We start from the raw sequence: 20,390 nt of genomic DNA, 5'->3' as shown, positions 1-20,390 counted from the left end.
CGGAGGCAGTGGTCCCAATCACTATCATTTATTTATGTATTTACTTATCTGTCTATTTATTGTTAGGAGGACGTGTACATGTTCGTGCAAGTGTGTCTGAGGTCAACATTGGTGTCTTTCCTCACTCATGCTCTACATTTATTTATTTGTTTGTTTGTTTGTTTGTTTGTTTATTTGGACAGGTCTCCCATTGAACCTAAAGCATATGGATTAGATTGTGTTAGCCGGCCAAAGAGATTCAGGGATCAACGTGCCTCACTCTGTACGGCTGGGTTACAGGCAGATGTCCCTATGTTTAGCTTTTTGTGTGTGTTTTGGGGGATCTGAATTCAGGGCCCCATGCTCGCACAGCTGTTGTCCTATTCTTCTTCTGCTTTGCTGGAGCATTGTACAGAATGAAGTTCTTACAGCCATAAAGAACTATTACTGATAAATAGTTAATTTAAAAGAGAAAGTTGGGCTGGCAAGATGGCTAAAGGGGCTTATGACAGATCCCTGGGATCCAGATAGGGGAAGGAAGGACGTGATTCCTGCAAGTTGTCCTCCAAGGTACACATTTATGCTGAGGCATGTACGCACCTCCACACACACACACACACACACACACACACACACACACACAAATAAATAATTAAAATTTAATAAAAATGTAAAACATATAGTCAGAATCTATAGTGGAGGAATATGCCACCGGGGAGAAGAAAATGTCTATATGTAAATAAGTGCATACATGAATTATTGCGCATGCAAAGGAAAAGTCTCCAAGCAAAGGTAGCAAGCTTTTTAACAGCTTTTATCTTCACTAAAGACAGAGTGGAGGAGTGGAGACTTCTGTTTTATTTAATACCATTTTGCATTGTTTGATTTCTCTCGCAAAAATAAGCAGTTATGTTTCTTACATAACAAATAGTTATGCCTTTCGAGAGTAAAGCAAGCAAGCAAATAAACAAACACGGAGAGTATGGAAAAGACACACTGCTGTTCAAGCACTAAGATGACTTTTTCCGCTGCTGTGGGGCTGGGTGTTAGGGATCTGCAGAGCCTAAGCACGAGCACCTGGACCTGGGAGTCTGTCCACCTTTCTGAGAGGTTCATGAGTGCAGATCGTACTTGCCTTTCGGGGGCTCACAGGGACCAGCAGCATCTGCAACCAGATGCATTAACATTCATGATTCCAGGTCTGCATCTTTCTGAGTGTGTGTGTGTGTGTGTGTGTGTGTGTGTGTGTGTGTGTGTGTGTGTGTCTGCATGCACACTTACCCACTTCTATGTGCAGACGCACATGTGCTGTGTGTGGAGACTAGTGGGCACCACAGCTATTGTGCAGACGCGGACACCATGCTCCTCCTTTGTTGAGACAGGGACTCTCATTGGCCCAAGGCTCACCAGTTCCACTACGCTAGCTGGCCAGCAAGCCCCGGGCATCTCCTGGCCCTGCCTACCCTGTACAAGAGTTACAAGCAAGCAAATGGCTCTATACCTGGCTTTTTATGTGGTTGCCAGGGAATCAAACTCAGGTATCCATGCCTTTGTGGCAAGTACTTTACAAACTAAACCCCTTGACCCTTATTTTTTAAGCGGGCCACTGCAAGGGAATTGCTCTTCAGTAAACTTAATGAAAACCTCTCATTCTTGGCTCATTCCTTGCTGGTGTGCTAAGAAAAGTGATTTATCATTGCCTCCTAAACATTTTTTTTAATAACAAAAAAAAAAAAAATAGGATGAAGAGAATAAACATGTTGGAGGTACAGTTTTTAGGCAAGTGGAACTTTAGTCGAGGTTGACATTTAATTTAGCATTCAAGTTGAGGTTGGTTGCGTGTAACGTAGGTCCTCTGTTTCCTGTAAATAACACCTTTCCAGCCTGTATGGTCTTCTGTAGCATGGCACCTGCAGTAGCACCTTGCCTGTCCTAGAAGCATTTCTTGGCTGCGCTGATAAATAAAAGAGATGGATAGAAAGACAGACTTTAGAAGATTCTAACAGTTGCCTCATGGAGCCTTCACACTTACTCTCTTGGCTCGGACATTGTCTTGCATATAGATTTACCAGAGGTTTCCTTAAAGAAAGCACTACCAGAAGAGTCCCTATCCATGCTGGGAGGAGCCTGGGGAACATAGCTGCTAGCCCGTCCAATGTGAACTCTGGCTTGTGTGACCTGCCCAGCCCTTTGCCAGCCGTTGTAACTGTAGACAAGTTATTTTGCTTCTTCAGGCCTTAGTCCCCTGCTGTGAAGAAGCAGGAGGAAGCTAATAATAGTATCAAGCGTCTAAGCTTGTGCGGATCCAATGGCCTCATTTGCGTAGGATACTTGACCCTGCATTTCGGTGCCTTGTCAGGCTCCCTTAAGAATTGACTCATTCGCTTCATTATATCGAGAGACCCACCAGCAAAACTGGAATCGAAAGATGATGAGGAAGCATCTCAAAATAAAACGCTCTTGCTCGAATTTCGGGAGCAGTAGCAAGGAACTATTTCTGGGATAAAACACATTCTTCTTCCGCGCCTCAGAAGAAGAGTCTCTCTGGAAGTTTCAGGAGCCCTGATTGGGTGGTGAATTACACTGAGTGAATTACTCTCTTGAGGCACCTTCTCAGCTATGTGAGGCACACATCCTTTTCCCCAGGATACCAGGCTGTCATTTAGTGCCAGAGGGAGAGCTTTTTACAGAGTGGCACCATAGCTTCCCCCAAAGGGTTTAATTTACTTCCCCAGAGGGTGGTGTATTTCAAGGTACTGCAGGACCCACCTTGTCAATAACAAAGGCATTTAATTGGCTCTCCTTCCTTCCTTCTCCAGGCACACCAGCCCCGTGGTAATTAATTCTGTGTGCTGTGAATTGTGTTATTTACAGTGCCATGGAGCCAGAATGACTCCGTATTAGAAATCGGTGTGAGGATGTTTGAGAAGGCTGTGAAGAGACTCTCCGGTGTTGACGGCCTCCACCAAATTAGCTCGGCCGTCCCCTTGCTGATGGATTCCAGCTGCTGTGGATACCATAAAGCATCCTACTACCTCACTGTCTTCTATGAAACTGGATTGAATGGACCTCGGGATCCGCTGCAGGTGGCGTATTTCATGGGTTTCGGGCGCACCTGTCACCTGGGTTGTGTGTGCAGAGCTATGACCCTGCTAGCACTGGATGTGACGATGCAGGTCCTTGGAGTCCCCTAAAAATCTTTACACTCAGGAGCAAATGTCCTTTGGCACAATAACCCCGTTTTCAGGGAGGGGGAAATGCCACTGCTCCATCTCTGCCCATGGCTTTCATGATTTGGTTAACCATCTCAGGGAGAGTTTGAGCAGGGCCGGCTGGAATTGCATCCTCAAAATCAGCGGCCTCTTCCCTGATGAATGCAATGGTCTGCACATTGAAGCCATCACCCTGTGTTACTTTTTAGCTAATAAAAGCCTTTGATTCTCTTGTCGCCACATGTACCGTTCTACCATCGAAGTAAATGCCGCCGTGGACAGTTTTACTTTGGGTCTTGAATCCAAATTGATTATGCAACATCCCTAACATTTAGAGTCACATTTTTCTAAGTGTATTAGTCAGGGTTCTCCAGAAAGAAAAAAAAAAAAAAAAAAAAAACAGAACCAATGAGATAATATATAGGAAGAGATTTATTCTAAAGAATCGGCTCATGCAGTTACGGAGTCTGAGAAGTTCCCTGCTCTGCCATCTGCAAGTGGGAGGCCAGGAAAGCTGCTGCTGCTGGGTTTCTAGTCAACGCCAGAAGGGCCCAATAACCAAGGGAGCTGATAGTGGAAACTCTACCCCTTAGGCAGAAAAAGATCAGGGTCTCAGCTCCAGCAGGCAGGCAGGAAGCCAAAAGGGATGAATTCCTCCTTCCTCTGCCTTCGGTTCCCTTTAGGCTCTGGATGGGATACTGCTCCCCCACCCTGGAGAGGACCATCTGCTTTACTCAGCCTCCTAATTCCAGGCCTCATTGGAAACAGCCTACCAGACTCCCTGAGAAATGATGCTGGGCCCCTGCCAGCACAGTCACATCGACAGAAGCCACTACCACAGGAAAACATTACATGTTCACTGATCACTTTTCATTTCTGATCTGTGTGCGATTGCTTGTCTTTGTGTGGGTGGTTTTCAGTTTAGTTGTTGTTGTTGTTATTGTTTTAAGGTACATTAACATTTCTAAGATGGCTGGGATTATAGAGACGGAGCAGGGCATATAGACTTTCAGCTTTAGGGGATTTTAGAACCTTATCTACAGTCTTAGGAACACTTTATCATGTATCTGTTCCTTCCTAACAGGGCATGGTGTACAGTCTTGTCGGAGGCCAGGGCAGTGAGAGGCTGTCATCAATGAATCTCGGGTACAAACACTACCAGGGTGTTGACAGTTACCCACTAGACTGGGAACTGTCATATGCCTACTACAGCAACGTTGCTACGAAGACGCCCCTTGACCAGCACACACTGCAGGGAGACCAGGTACCGAGGGGCTGTTCGGGATTGCTTACAGCCTGGTTATCAGGGCCTCCTGAGCAGTGCGGTAGTGGCTGCACCTGCATCTGGTTTGTGTGTTGGCTCTCCAAGGCTGTACACAGTCTGATGGGAAAGGAAAGCTTTATTGCCCTATCTTCCGTTCCCATTTCCTGCAATGTGTGCAGTTTCCCAGGCTGACCGCAGGCATGAGCCTACATCTGTGAGCTGCTGTCCGGGAGAGGGCAAACCGGTATGTGAAGGGGAGACTGGCACCCTGGGGCAGATTTTGGTCTTGAAAAAAGAAAACAAGAAAACATACCAGAAACATAAGCATTTTTGCCCATATGAGAAGGTGAGGCCTAGAGATGTCAGGAGGGGAGGAATCAAATTGAGAGGAGCCATTTAATCTCCCAGCGGCCCTATCTATACACAGCAAGCAAGCAGGGTCCTACCACACACAGGAGCCATCTTTACCTCCAGCCAGGTTCCCAGTGCTGCAAGCCTGAGAAAGGTCTGCCTCCACATGGACCTTACTACTCACTGTTCCCAGGTGGCTGATGCTTTAAGACAGCGCCATGGCACTCTAAGGGCTACCTAAGCGGGGGCTAGCGCCAGCCCCCCTACTTCTTGCTGGCTCCCCACTCTTGCTGACTCACTGGATAAAGAAATCAGAGGCTCACATCTGCCAAAGAGCACAGTGTGTTAGATTGGGCTCGCTCATGGCTTGCTTCCGGACTTCTTTTGAGGGTGAGAATAAAAGGCTGCCAATGAAGGTGTCCGTGTGAAAATAGCAGGAAAGCATCCTCGATGGCACAGGCCTAGGCATGTGGTGGGGTGGGTGTGGGTGTGGGGGCTGCTTGGCTTCAGGGTCACAGAGGGGTGTGAGACATTCATGTTGATAATGCAACTAGTTTGCTTTGAGGGTTCAGATCCCCCCCCACCCCCTCCATAAAGGGCCAGCTGGTGAGTATCTCAAGTTTTGACTGTGTGGTTTTATTTTGTTTTTGTTTTTTTGTTTTGTTTTTTTCACCTGCTGATCTCTGCCAGGAAAATATGGAAACAAATGGGGCATCTGGGTCTGTGTAGCCACAGACAGTATGACGCTCCATGGCAGGATTTGTCTGTGATCTATGCCATGAACTTTACTCTTCCCTGCCTGCCCTGCTGGGCAGGTATGCCTGCCAGGCAGGTTTGAATTGTTGAATCTCAGGCTTAGTAACTAACTGGGAACTACAGTGCCCTGGGCTTGAGTCAGAAACCCACAGTGCAGAAAATGGTGTTTGATACTTAGAAATAGATGGTTTCTGAGAATAAAACTAAAATTAAAAAAAAAAAAAAAGCCCTACGGTAGCCACTCTACTGTTGTGAAATAAGCCTCTCAGAGAGATAAGCCTTCAGTGAATGTTAAACTTGACAGAGTGGGCCTAAGGAGGTAGCTCAGCTGGCACGTCACTTGTTTAACATGTACAAGGTCCGATCCCCAGCACTGCATGAAACCACGTATCGTGGTATGTGCCTGTAATCTCAGCATCCCAGAGGAGGAGGCAGGAGGACCAGGAATCCAAGACCATCCTTGCCTATGTAGCAAGTTCAAAACCAGCTTTGGATTTGTGAGATCCTGTCCCAAGAAGGAAGGGGAGGGAGGAGGAGATGAGGACGAGGGCAGGAGGAGGAGAAGGAGGAGGAGAAGGAGGAGGAGAAGGACAGAAGTCAATTAAAAAAAAAAAAGTCAGTCTTAGGCAGACATGGTGGCGCACGCCTTTAATTCCAGTGCTTGGGAGGCAGAGGCAAACAGATCAGATTGCTGTGAGTTAGAGGCCAGCCTGGTCTACAAAGTGAGTTCAGGACAGCTAAGATAACACAGAGAAAACCTGTCTCAAAAAACTAAGGAGAAAAAAAGTCTGTCTCTATAGAGACCCTTCTAATTCCTTTAGATGACATCATTTTCTTTCAAATAAACTTGCAACACACTTGTCACTTATAGCTGACTTTTCTCTCTGTGTACATAAATGATTTGCAAATTTTGACCTCAGCTTGACAGCAATTAATTACTCTTTTTGTTAAAAAAAAAAAAAAAAACTGCCCTACAAAAAAAAAAAAAAAAAAAAACATTTTTACAAAATCGAGTTGTAAACTAAGGCTGCCTTTACCTTTCCAGCAAGCCCAAACATGCTCACAGCATCCTGCATGTATGGATCACACATTTAAGACTTCAAATTCAACATCAATTAGCAGCGGGAAGCTTTACGTTGCTGACAAGCTCCTTTTCTTTTGAAGATTTGGCGTGTGAAATGTTATGATTACGAACGAAAATGTTTAATTGGTCTGAACTGGAGGAGATGAACAGAAAAGACGTGTCTTGGCTGAAAGGCCGTGTGATTAGGCATCATGGATAGGAATTATACACTTAGAGGAGCTGTGTCGTCACTCATTTTCTTAAGAATTCATAATTAATGGCTTCTTGAGGATGGAAGCAGGTGTCATGCGTTCATTTAAATGTTCTTTTGTTGAGGTATCTATTAATTCACCAGCATAATGTAGCAAACAAGGCGCTCTCAAAGCCAGACCTCTAATTAGCGAACGAGGGATCTGTCAGTGACGCCTTTCTTTCTTCATTCTCGCTTCTGTGATTCACATCATTTCATCTCCTTTATCAGGATTCTCACTCTGCTTCCCACTTTTGACTGAGCGGGACTTTGCTGCCGGTAAAGCTGGAAGGGACAGCCAGCTTTCCCTCTGTTCTGTGGCTTAAGTTGTAAATGAAATCTTTAGATCTCTCCCTCTCCCTCCCTCCTCTCTCTCTCTCTCTCTCTCTCTCCCTCTCTCCCTGCTTGGTCACAGCTTTCCTTTCCCCCTGAGGCTTCTGCGAGGTATGAAGGACTTCAGTCACATCCTGGCCCACACTGCCTTTGCATATTAATGGGACTCAATTTTTTTCCTCCACCTACCAACTCTCTTGCTTCTCTCATTTATGTCCATATCTCCCTTCCTCTGATGCTCACACCTCCTCCAGAGGACATCAATGGTTATGCTAAGAAATGGGGGTGGCCTTGACCCCTCAATCCTACCTAATAACCACCCCAGGTTCTCCCCCCCCCCCCCGCAATCTCCATCACTGCCTTCACTGCCTAATGTCATCCTTCCTCATCTGTGCCCACCCCGCCGCCCGAGCTGCTGCAACAACACCTCTTAGGTGCAGGATTGTGTTCCCCTAAATCAAAGGTTGATGTCCTGACCCCTCAGTGGGCTCCTGAATATGGCCACACTGGACAGAAGGTAATATGTGTGTGGGTACTGCTGCTTACTTTCTGCCTGAGTGGTCATATTTTCAGATGCAACCAAGCAGAGATTGAAAACATTCCAAAAGAGACAAGGTGCCTGCCCTCAGTGCCTAAGGTGCCTCTTTTCTCCGTTCCCTAAGAAGCACAGCATAATAGCCACTTGTATGGTAGCTACCTTATATTAAGTATTCTGAGTAATCGAGCTGTGACTTAGAGCATGGAGGAGGGGCTGGGGCTGGGGGACAGTGGTCAAATGCATGTGACACATGTTTGAGGCTCTGGCTTCACAATTATCATATCACATTGGATAAGAGACTAGAGTCAAGGATTCTGTTGCTTATAGGGGTCCTGGAACCAATCTCTGGGATAATGAGGTGTGTGTGTGTGTGTGTGTGTGTGTGTGTGTGTGTGTGTGTGTGTGTGTGTGTTTGTATATGCATGAGTGCATCCATTTGTGAACAATGCACATGTGTGTATGTGATATGGTATGTGTGTGTTTATGTGGGCATGAATGTATATGAACATGTACACACATGTGTGCATGCATGTATTGTGTGTTGTGGGATGTGTGTGTGTGTATGTTTGAGTGCATGTGCATGCATATGTGTATTAGGATCTCTGCTCTTGCTTGTAATGTGTAGTCAGAGTTAAAAACTGACCCCTCAGGACCCAGATCTACCACAGGGCATATAAGGCTTTTTTTTTTTTTTTTTTTTTTTTTTTTTTTTTTGAGTCAGTTCTTTATTTAGGTAGACACATAATTGGATGCATTTATCAGACATGGTGCAATATTCAATACATACAATGTAATGGTGACAGTTGGTAAATTGGCATGACTTCACTTCAAAGTAATATCACTGCTGTGTGTTGATATTATTCAAAATCCTCTCTACTATTTTTTTCTTCCTTCCTTCCTTCCTTCCTTCCTTTCTTTCTTTCTTTTTTCCAAGACAGGGTTTCTCTGTGTTGCCTTGGCTGTCCTGGACTCGCTTTGTAGACCAAGCTGGCCTTGAACCCACAGAGATCCACCTGCCTCTGCCTCCCTGGGTGCTGGGATTATAGGCATGTGCCACGGTGCCTGGCTTCTACTACTTCTTTTTAAATATTGGAGCCATTGTTCCCCTACTGTAGGACATAGAACATTAGTTGTGATTCCTTCTATGGCGAGTTAACAGTGGAAGAAGGGGGCTGTCCCTGACTCTTCTGCCCATTTGTGGGACTCTTTTCCTCCTACTAGCTTGCCTTGTCTAGCCTTGACATGCCTGCTCTTATTGTAGCTTGTTATGCAGTGTTTGTTTGGTGTCTCTGGGAAGCCTGCTCTTTTCTGAAGGGGAGCAGGGTGGGTGGATCTGGGGAAGGGGGGAGGTTGGGGGCAGAAGCTGGGGGAGGGGAGGGAGAGGAAAGTACGCTCAGGATGTAGTGCGTTTGAGAAGCATATAAGACATTTCTCATTGGCATTCCCTCCCTCTGCTCACCCCAGTTCTTGGCAGCCCTGATTTGGCCACACCACACTGTTCCATCCTGGCCCTGTCCAGTCTCCTTGTCTGGCTTGCTCTTTCCTCCCCCAACGATTTCCTTTGGAGCCTTCCCACTGTCCCATATGCTCAGTCGCAGCATCCTCTCAGGCCTTGCTGGAGCTCCCACATAGCAACAGGTCACATCTCTGCCATCCGCTCCCCACCCCCTGACTGTAGAACTGGCTCCTTCAACAGACTGAGCTTCCAGGGTGAGGACCCTGGCAGCGTCCAGCTATGAGCATCTATAGAATCTTGCTTTCTTCTCTCTACCACTGCAGTCAATGCTTTCCCATCTTCACTATTAAGACAAAAATGTTCCATTTTACCTGAGAACTGCACCCTTGAAAACTGGAAGCCAGCAATACAACGGGCTGGAACTAAGCAAAGGTCAGCAGGTGTGTGTTGCCTAGGACCCTGGCCTAGTCTCTTGCCAGCTTCTTCCAGGCTTTCTGGGGTTGCTTGTGTGGCCGCCCACAGGTCCTCCGAAGGCTGCATTTCTAGAGAAATGCGGGGCTGTTGAGGCTGTCCAGTGGCAGCGCAGCCAGCCAGCCGTCCATCCTAAGGTCTGCCTTTCTCCATTTCTTCCTCTCTCGCTTTCCTTCCCCTTCCTCTCTCATTCTGTTTTCCCTTCCTTCCTCGTATCCACTCGCCATCACCACTCTTTCCATCTCTTCTTCTTTTTCTATCTCTGCTTTTCATTTTCTCCTCTCTCCCCCCTCTTTCCCCCCCTCCACCCCGCCTTCTTGGCCCTCCCCTCTCTGGCCTTTCCTGAAACCAGTGACAGCAGCCTTTTAACAGGAACAGCACCCTTGGCAGCCTGCAGACTGGGCAGAGGGAAAGGAGGCAAAGCTCTTCCCGGGGACAATGTGGCGCCTTTCTCTGGCGCTTGCTCCAGGGGTCCGAGGATGGCAGTTTCCAGACACTGGTCCTCCTGGGACTTGGCAGCAGGCTTTAACCCTGTGATATAAGATATGCACTTCTGGGCTGCTCGTTCTGAGGACACTGATTTATGAAAAGAGCAACTAAAGAACTTTCCAGAAACCTTGGGATTTCTCAGAACAGTCCAGCATAATATTCCTGGCTCTGCACACCTGCTTCACCCCCACCATGGCTACTTTTCTCTACCCCACCCCTTCTCTGACCACAACATGCTGTTTGAATGAATGAGCAACTTGGAGCTGCCCCCTTAAGGTCATTCTGTCTTTTATTTTTAAGATTTATTTTATATATATGTGTGTGTGTGTGTGTGTGTGTGTGTGTGTGTGTGTGTGTGTGTGTGCTCTACCTGGATGTACAGTTGCATGTCAGAAGAGGGTATCAGATCACATTATAAATAGTTGTGAGCCACCATGTGGTTGCTGGGAATTGAACTCAGGACCTCTGGAAGAGCAGACAGTGCTCCTGACTACTGAGCCATCTCTCCAGCCCAGGTCACTCTGTCTTTAAGTGTTTTATAGGCCATCTCCTTCCACAGAAGGCAGAGGTACCTCTTGTGATATTAGCTGCCACTTTGGAGACCCCAGAATCAGGAGAGGCATCCCTTCCCTGCCTGGATGCAGCACACAGTGTCAGATTTAGTTGGCTCACGCCCAGTGTGTCTACATTAGGGGGTGAAGCTTTGGGTCGTTCTTGCCTCAATTTCTCACTCATACATGGGCACCACGACTGTCAGCCTCTCACACCGTTGTTATAGCATGCATCAGTTCATCTATGGGCAGAACAGAGCTCAGCACATGATGTGAGCCCTCAAAAAAATTATCTGGCCTTTATATGTACTCTCCAAATTGTATTCTTTCTTCTTTTTCCTTTCTCATGTAGCCCAGGCTAGCATGAAACTCACTATCTAGGATGGCCTTGAATTTCTGGTCCTCCTGTTTCTATTGTCTATGGCTGGGACTATAGGTATTCATAGTTTGTATATAGATTATAGATATGCAAAGAGCCATACAGACCTGTAGGCCTGTGGGGTCAGTATATTATTTCCATCTTATAGAAGAGGGCCTGCTCACCTAAAGTCACCCAGCAAATGAGTAGCAGAGTACAGACTTCAGCCTAGATCTTGCTCTTTATACGGCAGAAAATAATGGCTCACATCTTGAGTGCTTTGGAGGTGGGTGGTGCTATACTAAGGCCCACCCACCACCCACCCCCGTAGCAGGAAAGCAGTACCATCTAAATAAAGTAACTGGCCCAAGGCTCTCATTTAGTTAGTAGTGGGTGAGTCAGAACCAGTCCCGGGCTTGGGGATATTAGCTCAGTGGTAGAGCACTAGCCTAGCAAGCACTAGGCCCTGGGTTCGGTCCTCAGCTCTGGGAGGAAAAAAAAAAAAAAAAAAAAAAAAAAGACAGAACCAGAATTCCCTGTGTCACAGAGAGAAAAGGCCATGGTCCAGATCATTTCCTCTAGCTTTGAAGCCCAGTGGCAGAGCACACGCAAGAGTGCAAGGGCCATGAAGTGAAGCAAGGAGCACATTTGTTCTTTTCTCGCAGTTATAGGCGGTTGTTCAGGCCCCCAATGCCCCAACCTCACAAAACATGATCTCAGCTGACAAGACCCACTGACAGTGCCCACAGAGAGAGCCCACTGTGTATGAGAGGGAAGGGGACATTGAAACAGTCCACCATATATTTCTTCCCAGACGCACCACCCCTTCAAGGGCCAGGTGTGAATGTGAGCCAGCCTGGACTGGACTCCTACATTTGAAGAGCTGATGATAAGATCTCCAGCATTTTAGTTAACTTCCATGGCCTTCAGCATCCCCCTGTGTGAAGTGGGGGTGTGGATCATGATTGTCTCATCAGATTACCAGTTGTGCATGTCCATTGGGGTAAAGAGTGGAGCAGTGCCCAGCACTATACTCACGAGCATCGCTAGTGTGTCATCACTCCCAAAGTCATAGAGACCCAAGAAGCTGTGTGTCTAGTCTTTCTTTCAAGTCTCATGACAGGGAGGAGAAAACAAAACAAAACAAAACAAAAAACAAAACAGCAACAAAAATCAAAATACCACAATTCTCCAGAATTCTCCAGGTGAACAGAAAACTGAGAATTTTTCTTTTTTAATGGTTTTTTGAGACAGGATTTCTCTGTGTAGCCTTGACTGTCCTGGACTCACTTTTTAGACCAGCCTGGCCTCGAACTCACAGAGATCCACCTGCCTCTGTCTCCTCGAGTACTGGGATTAAAGGCGTGCACTACCACAGGCAGCATCTTAACCAAGGCAGGTCAAGCTTTTGCCCAAACCCAGACTCCTTGTGGAAAACAAATGTGTCCTTGGAGCACCCGCTGAAGCCTCGCCTACCCTGCTTGGTTGGGCATATGGAGTCCATCTCTCTGCCAGACTGACTCTCTCCCAGCTGAGGCTGCAGGGTCTTCCCAGTAGAGGGAGACATGGAAGGAGTGGAGGATCTCTGAAGTCCTCACCAGCCTGGCTTTCAGGGCATTACACTGTGAGATGGAGTTCACGTTTTTTCACTTAAGGAGCCTCCAATTGTTACTTTGTCTGTAAACTGAGTGTGTGTGTGTGTGTGTGTGTGTGTGTGTGTGTGTGTGTGTAGGAGGAGAAGGGGCGGGGTGTAGTTTTAGTCACAGCTTTGTTACAGGGACGAAGTGAAGGCACTCTGCTGCCATAGTTGATTTCAGTAAAAGGAAGAAGCCGTTGAACTTGGCAGGGATGGATTGGGCTGGGGCCTGAGCCCTGCAGGACTCCTCCGTCCTTGTCCTCTAATGGTCCTGAAAGGGACCCTGAGTGCACACACAGTCCCAGCACAGGAGGCAGCTGAGAGACGGTCTAAGAAATGGAGCTACAGACCAGAATCTGTGACTGAATAATTTTTCTCAACTAACAAAGGTGGTCAGCAGGGAAATCAGGCCTGGCTTCTCATTTCTCACACCTGCCTGTGGCATGGCAGAGCATGGAACACTTTGCTCCGCCCCCCCAACCCCCCACCCCTTGGCTTGCTCCACAAAACAATGGGAGCCGGTTTCTAGTACTGGGCCAAAGTGTATCCACTAGGGTGGATCTTATTTTCTTCAAAGAAGTCAACTATCAGACAGGTTGTGTGCAAAGTCAAATTACCCTGTGACCTTTCCCTCCGGTGTCCTCTTTAGAGCATATGGAACATCCCGTCTCACATTCTTAAGAGTTTAGCATGGTCGGTATTTTTTTTCCGGGTAGATTTCTAAATTGAGGGCTAGTTAACAGAAGATAGCCAAAGCTGAGCCTGCAAAATAAACATGTTTAGATATGCCTGCTAATGATGCTCTGGTAAAGATTAAGTCCTAGTTAGAAAATGTCAGTTTACCCTTTTTTTTATTTTTATTTATTTATTTTTATTTATTTATTTATTTATTTTGGTGCTGTCAGGAATAGGAACTGGCTCGGAGATCCCTGACACCAGACGTTTGAACAAGCTTGAATAGTAAAATGGGAGTGAGTGGGGGAAAAAGAAATCCTGGCTTTCCCACACACTAGGAACAAACATCAATGCAGACGTGCACCGTGTGCTACATTCGTTTAAAAATAACTCGTTCCCGTGACCATATAGTCACGCCTAAGATTTAAATTATTCATTTGGGTTTTGCTTGAATAATTGCTGGTTTGAAGATATTATGTCTGTGCGTGCTCGTGGCATTTGGGTGTTTACTCCTCTCCCTCCCTCCTCCTCTCCTCCTTTTTATTTAGGCATATGTCGAAACTATTAGACTCAAAGATGATGAGATACTCAAAGTCCAAACCAAGGAAGACGGCGATGTCTTTATGTGGCTGAAACACGAAGCGACCCGTGGTAATGCAGCAGCACAGGTACGCATGAGCTCGTCTCGGAGAATCTGTCAGTCATTTCAGATGAGGTTTTACTTCGGTAACAAAAACCTCCCCGCCCCCAGTGGCTTAAAACAATGCTGCTATGTATCTTCTGCTTGCAGTCATGGAGTCTCGTGGAGCTCGCAGCCTTGGAACCCAAGTGGAGGAGGCTTCTCCACATACTTCCAACATCACTGGCAGGGCCACATCTGAGACTAGTGGACAACACTTCTTCTGTTCATAAGGGTCCCGAGTCATTGCTAATGTGAACTACCCAGAGCACATAACGTGGGCATTCTTTTGTTCAAGAGTCTGGGGTACAGCCCTCCCACGCAGCCAGAAAGAGAGGCTAGCACAATAGCCATATCCTTAAAGACTTCTGTTGGTGTATCTATTAGATTAAAAACAAGGAGCTTCTTGTGTGTAAAAGAAATGAGACGGCTGTGTATTCAGCCAGGAGAACAGTAACCATTTACAGAGTGTCAAGTCAGAAGGATTGGTCTTGTCTCCTGAACATCTTATGTCTTTGAGTAGTTTTAGGAGTGTGATTTACAGCTGATGAAAAGCCCTCGGCTGCCGCTTGCTGAGGCTACCTTCGCCAGAAGCCTTTCCTCCCCCACCCCCATCCCCGCCTCCAAGGAGAGGTTTAGTGGTTGATGAGTGCTCCTAGGGAGCACTAAAGTCTGGGGAGGAGCCTCCAGCACTGCTGAGCAGCGGGGAGAGCAGAGATGGGAAAGAAATGGGACAAGAGTCAGGGGCACAGACAGATCATCCTACTGAGGGCACAGGTCTCCAGGTGCTCCCCAGAGATCTTTCTGGCATTTTAGCGAATGCCTTTTTTACTGGATATTGACCATATGGGCATGGGCACAGAAGAAGTAAAGACAGTCAGGGACCCAACAGGGCCACATGGTTAACAAAGGCGGCCCTGCCTCCATTCTTGGGCTTGCAAACTTGTTCTGCTGTCCTTTCAGCATAAAGCAGTGTAGTTCTAGAAATGCCATTGTGGTGGCGGGGAGAGCTCATGCTAATCTTCCTGACGGTAGACACTTCTTCCCTTCAGCAAAGCTATAGGCATAAGCTTCTGGCAACTTTTGAGAGTACTAGGTGAAGCAGTGTGTGTGTGTGTGTGTGTGTGTGTGTGTGTGTCTTTAAGTATGCATGCGTGAGGGTGAGTGCACACATTTATGTGTATGAGTATGTGTGTTTCTGTATGTGTGTGTGTAAGTGTGTGTGTTTGTGGGCACACTCGCATATGCAAGTGTGTGAGTACACAGTACCAGAATCAGAACTGGCTGGACTATGATGGAACTTGCCTAGTAATTACAAAGCCTGGTCCACAGACTGTCCTCTCACCCCTTAAGCACCCCATCGGAGGCACTGCCTGTCCATTCAGTCAGCAGTCAGCAAGGAGGTCTGTCTTAGGACATTTCTCATGGCGCTGATCTCCTGTCCACACTCCTGTCTCTGTGGTTAGATCCACCATGAGACTAAGGCTGGGAGCTGTCAGGAGGCAAGGACACACATGTGGGTTGTAGTTTGTATTTATGCAAATGCACCTTCAGGCTCCTTCCCCCCACCCCCACCCCATCCCTGTTTTAAAATACTGTGTTTAATTCTTTATTTTCAACCTAAACATGTTAAATGTTATTATTAGCATATATTAATTAGTATTTAATATGGGTCTCATTATGATATTTTCACATACATGCATAATGTATTTCAATTTCATTTCTTCTCCATCCTCCCACTAATCGCTTTCCTCTTCCCAGCTGGCCTCTTTCTATGTTTGTAAGAGAGAGAGAAAGGGAAGGTAGGAGGGGTAGGGTGGGGCAAATGCATTGAGTTTTATTAGGGTTGTTTACAGGAGGATGGGCACCATATCTCTCTATCCCTCATCAGCTGTTACCGTAAGGAAGGGTGGGGACCCATGAACCTCTCCCCTTTCCATAGGCCCATTCTTATACAGATCATATGCAGATCGTCACAACTGCTGTGAACACAGGAGTGACAGATGCAGTGAGTGGGCAAGAGCAGCAGCTCAGCAGTTAAGAACACTTACTGCCACCAAGTCTCCCCCTCCAGGGGACATGGTCAAATATGAGGCACCAGAGTTCATGTGAAAGTCATACCCCACTCTCCACTCAACTGTGGAGAATGTTCTGTCCATTGGCTAGATCTGGGTAGGGGTTTAAAGTTTACCGCCTGTATTGTCCTTGGCTGGTGGCACTCAGAGAAAGGATAGCAGGTTACCAAGAAGAGACTTGATACCCTGTGAGCATATACGGGAAAGGTAATCCCCCTCAGGAACAGTCATAGGGGAGGGGAATAAGGGGAAAATGGGAGGGAGGGAAGAATGGGAGGATACAAGGAATGGGATAACCATTGAGATGTAACAAGAATAAATTAATAAAAAATTAAAAAAAAAAAAAAAAAAAAAGGACACTTACTGCTCTTGCAGAGACCCAGGCTCAGTTCCCAGAACACATGTGGTACTTGGGTACACACACCTACCCATAACAATGATAAACCTTTAAAAAAAAAAAATTAAAGGGAGTGCATAGGGGCGTAGTGGTGTGGCTCAGTGGGTAAGGATCCTTGCCACCAAGTTTGATGCCTAGCTTATCTGAATTTGAGCTCTGGGACCCACATAGTGGAAAGAAAGAACCAATGTCTGAAGCTTCTCCTCGGACCTATGAGCGCATGTGTGAACATACCCCACCCAACCCCTACACACACCAGTGTAACAGCCATGCCATGCCTGGAAGTCAGCATTCCACACCTTTCCCCCACTGCTTCCTTTGCCTCTTGCACTCTCTCTGCCCCTCTTCCAAGCCATTCCCTGGGCCTTTGAGGGTGCATACAGATGCCCCAATATAGATGGCCATACAACCTAGAACATCTTACACTGGGTTTACCCTCCCACTCGTAACCCAGGAAACTCACTATTCTTTGTCACTATTGCCTTTAAGCAACGATTGGCTCAGATGCTGTTCTGGGGACAGCAAGGGGTGGCCAAGAACCCTGAGGCTGCCATCGAGTGGTACGCTAAGGGGGCCCTGGAGACCGAGGACCCTGCGCTGATATATGACTATGCCATCGTGTTATTCAAGGTACGAATCGCTTAGCATGGGACTAAAATTGCTCTAGTCTGATAATAGAAATCCTGAGACATGTCCTGTGGGCGTGCAGGCAAACAGGGAGCCTCAGAACAAGCCGCTGTCACCTGTGATGGAGAGGGACACCTCCGGAAAGGAAGAGTCGGAAGCACTTCCCTGGGTGCAGTTTTAATTGACAGCCTTACAGTTGACACCTGGCTTCTCTATATGTCGGTGACATTCTGAAGGAGGAACCCGTATTTCATGGCTTGGTATATGGCCACCAGCCCCACGGGGCTACACGTTTGTCACTAGTTCAACAGAGCATATTTGGGCCAGATCCCAACAGTCTTAATGATGGGGGGGGGCGGGGGGAATGAAACTGGTTGCAAGCTTGAGGAGGAAGGGTGGGGGAGTATCCATGTGGATACCTTTGAAGAAACCTCGTATATTATGGGATGGTGCTCATGATCATGGATTGAATGAAGCGATGCTCAGAGGGCTTTGAGAACTGTAACCCCTGTGTGCCTTTTACGAGACAGTCATGGTACCTACTGATGAATGGAGCCCCTGTTCCCTGTGTCACACAAACTAGCACATTGAATCCTTACAGATGTTATTTATCATGTAAGTGTCCCATATAGAGCAACAGAAGCACAGAGAGGTTCTGTCAAAACAGTCACGCAGCTGGTGCGTTTTGCACCCAGAACAGGGATCCAGGCAGAGTAGTGTTGTGGTTAATTTAAAAGGCAATTGTTATGATGGCAGTATTATCTAACCCGCTTTTACAATCAATAAAAACACGGACACCTGGTGTATTTTAGAATAAGCCTTTACCTGTGGCAAGGCAGATATCACCTCCCAAGCTATCTTTACCTCTCAGCCCCATCTCATTCCATCTGTTTCTGATCATTTCGATTTGTGCCACCTCCCATCCATAATCCCCAAATGCTTGTTAAGGTTGTTCATTTTGCCATCTCTTTCCATGAGGAACTTCAGAGTTCTTCTTCTGGGCCCACTTGGCTCTTTTCTTATTCCATGGCAGATCTCTCCTCCTTCGTCCTTCGTCCTTCGTCCTTCCTCCTTCCTCCTTCTTCCTTCCTCCTCTTCTATCCATTCAGTCTCTCTCTCTCTCTCAGTGTCTGTATCTTTGTCTCTCTGTCTTTGTCTCTCTCTCTCTTAAGATCCTCTTTATCCTCAAAGGCCCTCGAACCTTAGCCACGCCTAGCCTATTTGCCTGACCAGGTGTCTCAGCTTTTTTTGGTCAAATAGGAATACATTTTTTAGGCAAGGTTATATAGCAATATTTGGGACATCTTAAAAGACAGCAAGCAGTAGTTAGCATCAAAATACATCAGTCCAACCTCCAACAGGATGGCTTTATAATCTGTGGTCGGTATGCAAGATACAGATGTATACAATCGCTAATCTCAGAAAAGCCTCCCATCCAAGCATGAATCAGACCTGACCCTACTTAAATTTCAAGATCATACTAGAACTGGGGCGCTCAGGGTGGTGGTATGGCTGCAGATCTAGGCTTGGAAAAGGGGGGGGTGCGCTTTGGTAAGGAGATCCCTGGACCTTACTTATTATGCCCATGCCCCCAGATGAATGTCGTCAAGTAACCACATGTCACCTGTGTGCCTGGCGGGGCCTGTCTCCAGATCCACAGCTGCGGCCATCACTCCCTGACAACTGGAACCATTGCTACAGCTGAATCCTCTAAACCCCACTGAAGCCTGGAGGCCTAATGGTTGTTATGGTTTCCAAATGGAGGCCTAGACCTTCTCTTTCCAGGCACCAAATCAACAGAAATGATTTGAATCTTCTCCATATGCCAGTGTGTTTATCTAATACACATCCATTCTGGGCTGGCTGCACGCCAGCCTCTGTGCTCAGTGGAGGGACATATGGAGGCATGAGTCACATCCCTGGCCTCAGAAGGCTCGTAGACTGGAGGGGAAGACAGAGCACAGAAACAGTGGAGAGGAGATATGTCTGTCCACCAGAGTTGGGGACTGGCTTCCATGAAAAGTCCAGAGAAGGAGGAGGCAGGAGGCAGGCATCGTTTCTGTCCACCAGGATCTGGTGGTGTAGAACGGGGTATCTGTGACAGTGGGTGACATGTTTCCTCAGGTCTCATTTCCATGATCTTAAATCTGTTTTTATTTTCCCAGTGCTATTGAGTTCTGGCTAACTTATCTCTGGGGAGGAAGCAGGAAGCTTTTATCAGCATCTCAGGGAAGAGCATTGCCTCTGTCAAGGAGCTCTTTTTAAGTATAGTCCACATAGAAGGCATTCCCATGGAAATCAGCATTCCTGGGCATTCTGGGTGTAAAGACCATGATGTGCACTGGCTATTTAGGGCATCCAATATATCACATGCAAAGATGATGCCAGAGTGAGGGTTATGGCTTGTCCAAAGCAGTCAATTGTATCTCATCTTGCATTCGTCTGACTGTGAAGTTTGACTTTGACTCGATGTTTGTCCTCTGTCAATGTATTCAGAGACTGTTCACCAAGCACACACTCTGCTAGTGTTTGGCTTTGCGCTCCCCCTCCCCCGTTGTTGTTGTTGTTGCTGTTGTTTGAGACAGAATTTCTCTGTGTGGTCCTACCTGTCCTGAACTTGATTTGTAGACCAGGCTGGCCTCGAACTCACAGGGATCCACCTGCCTCTGCCTCCCAAGTACTGGGATTACAGGTGTGCACCACCATGCACGGCTTTGGCGTTGGTCTCCTTTAAGAGCTTCTGGTACTGCTCAGATTAGCATGTGGTGCAGGCTTTGAGCAAGAAGTTATGTGATTAAGCTGGCAAGAATACTAGACTAAGTAGCAAGGATACTGGGAACATTTCTACCCTGGAAACTGGAATGCCCAGGTTCAGCAGTGTGCTGCGGTTCTGTGAGCCTTTGCATAGAGCGTCTCTCTGGCCTGTTTTTATTCCTTCAAAACAAATAAACAAAAATAAAATGAGGAAGATGAGCCTTGCGTGTAGCTGCTGTTTGCTACTTTGTAGGTTCCTCGTTCTTCCACCCTTCTCCATCTTTTTCCTTCCACCCTTTCATCCCCCCCTCCAACACTAGATAAGAGAGAAGAAAGGACACAGAAGAAAGGAAAGAGACCCCTGGATAAAGTCAGGGATCGGAAAGGGGATGACATTATCGTTAGACTACTTCCTGCTGATTAGGGACGTAGAGTTCCTTGGGGCAAGTTTGGTCTTCGTCGTCAGGGTCTCTATT

At 46.9% G+C, this 20,390-nt stretch overlaps 1 protein-coding gene across 1 annotated transcript in view; it reads left to right on the top strand.

Annotated features, from left to right (window-relative positions):
- Sel1l3 (SEL1L family member 3) overlaps nt 1-20,390 on the top strand; it is a 115,676-nt gene that overhangs the window by 56,644 nt on the left and 38,642 nt on the right. Inside the window, exons 10-13 of the mRNA XM_051164724.1 lie at nt 2,854-3,065; nt 4,276-4,455; nt 13,931-14,050; nt 17,023-17,163. Coding sequence (XP_051020681.1) covers nt 2,854-3,065; nt 4,276-4,455; nt 13,931-14,050; nt 17,023-17,163 — 653 coding nt within the window. The remainder of the gene's footprint in view (nt 1-2,853; nt 3,066-4,275; nt 4,456-13,930; nt 14,051-17,022; nt 17,164-20,390) is intronic.

Source organism: Acomys russatus, chromosome 22, assembly GCF_903995435.1.
Source record: "Acomys russatus chromosome 22, mAcoRus1.1, whole genome shotgun sequence".
NCBI classification, from domain to species: domain Eukaryota; kingdom Metazoa; phylum Chordata; class Mammalia; order Rodentia; family Muridae; genus Acomys; species Acomys russatus.
The sequence above is the reverse complement of the archived record's forward strand: the minus strand, read 5'-3'. Positions and strand labels throughout refer to the sequence as shown.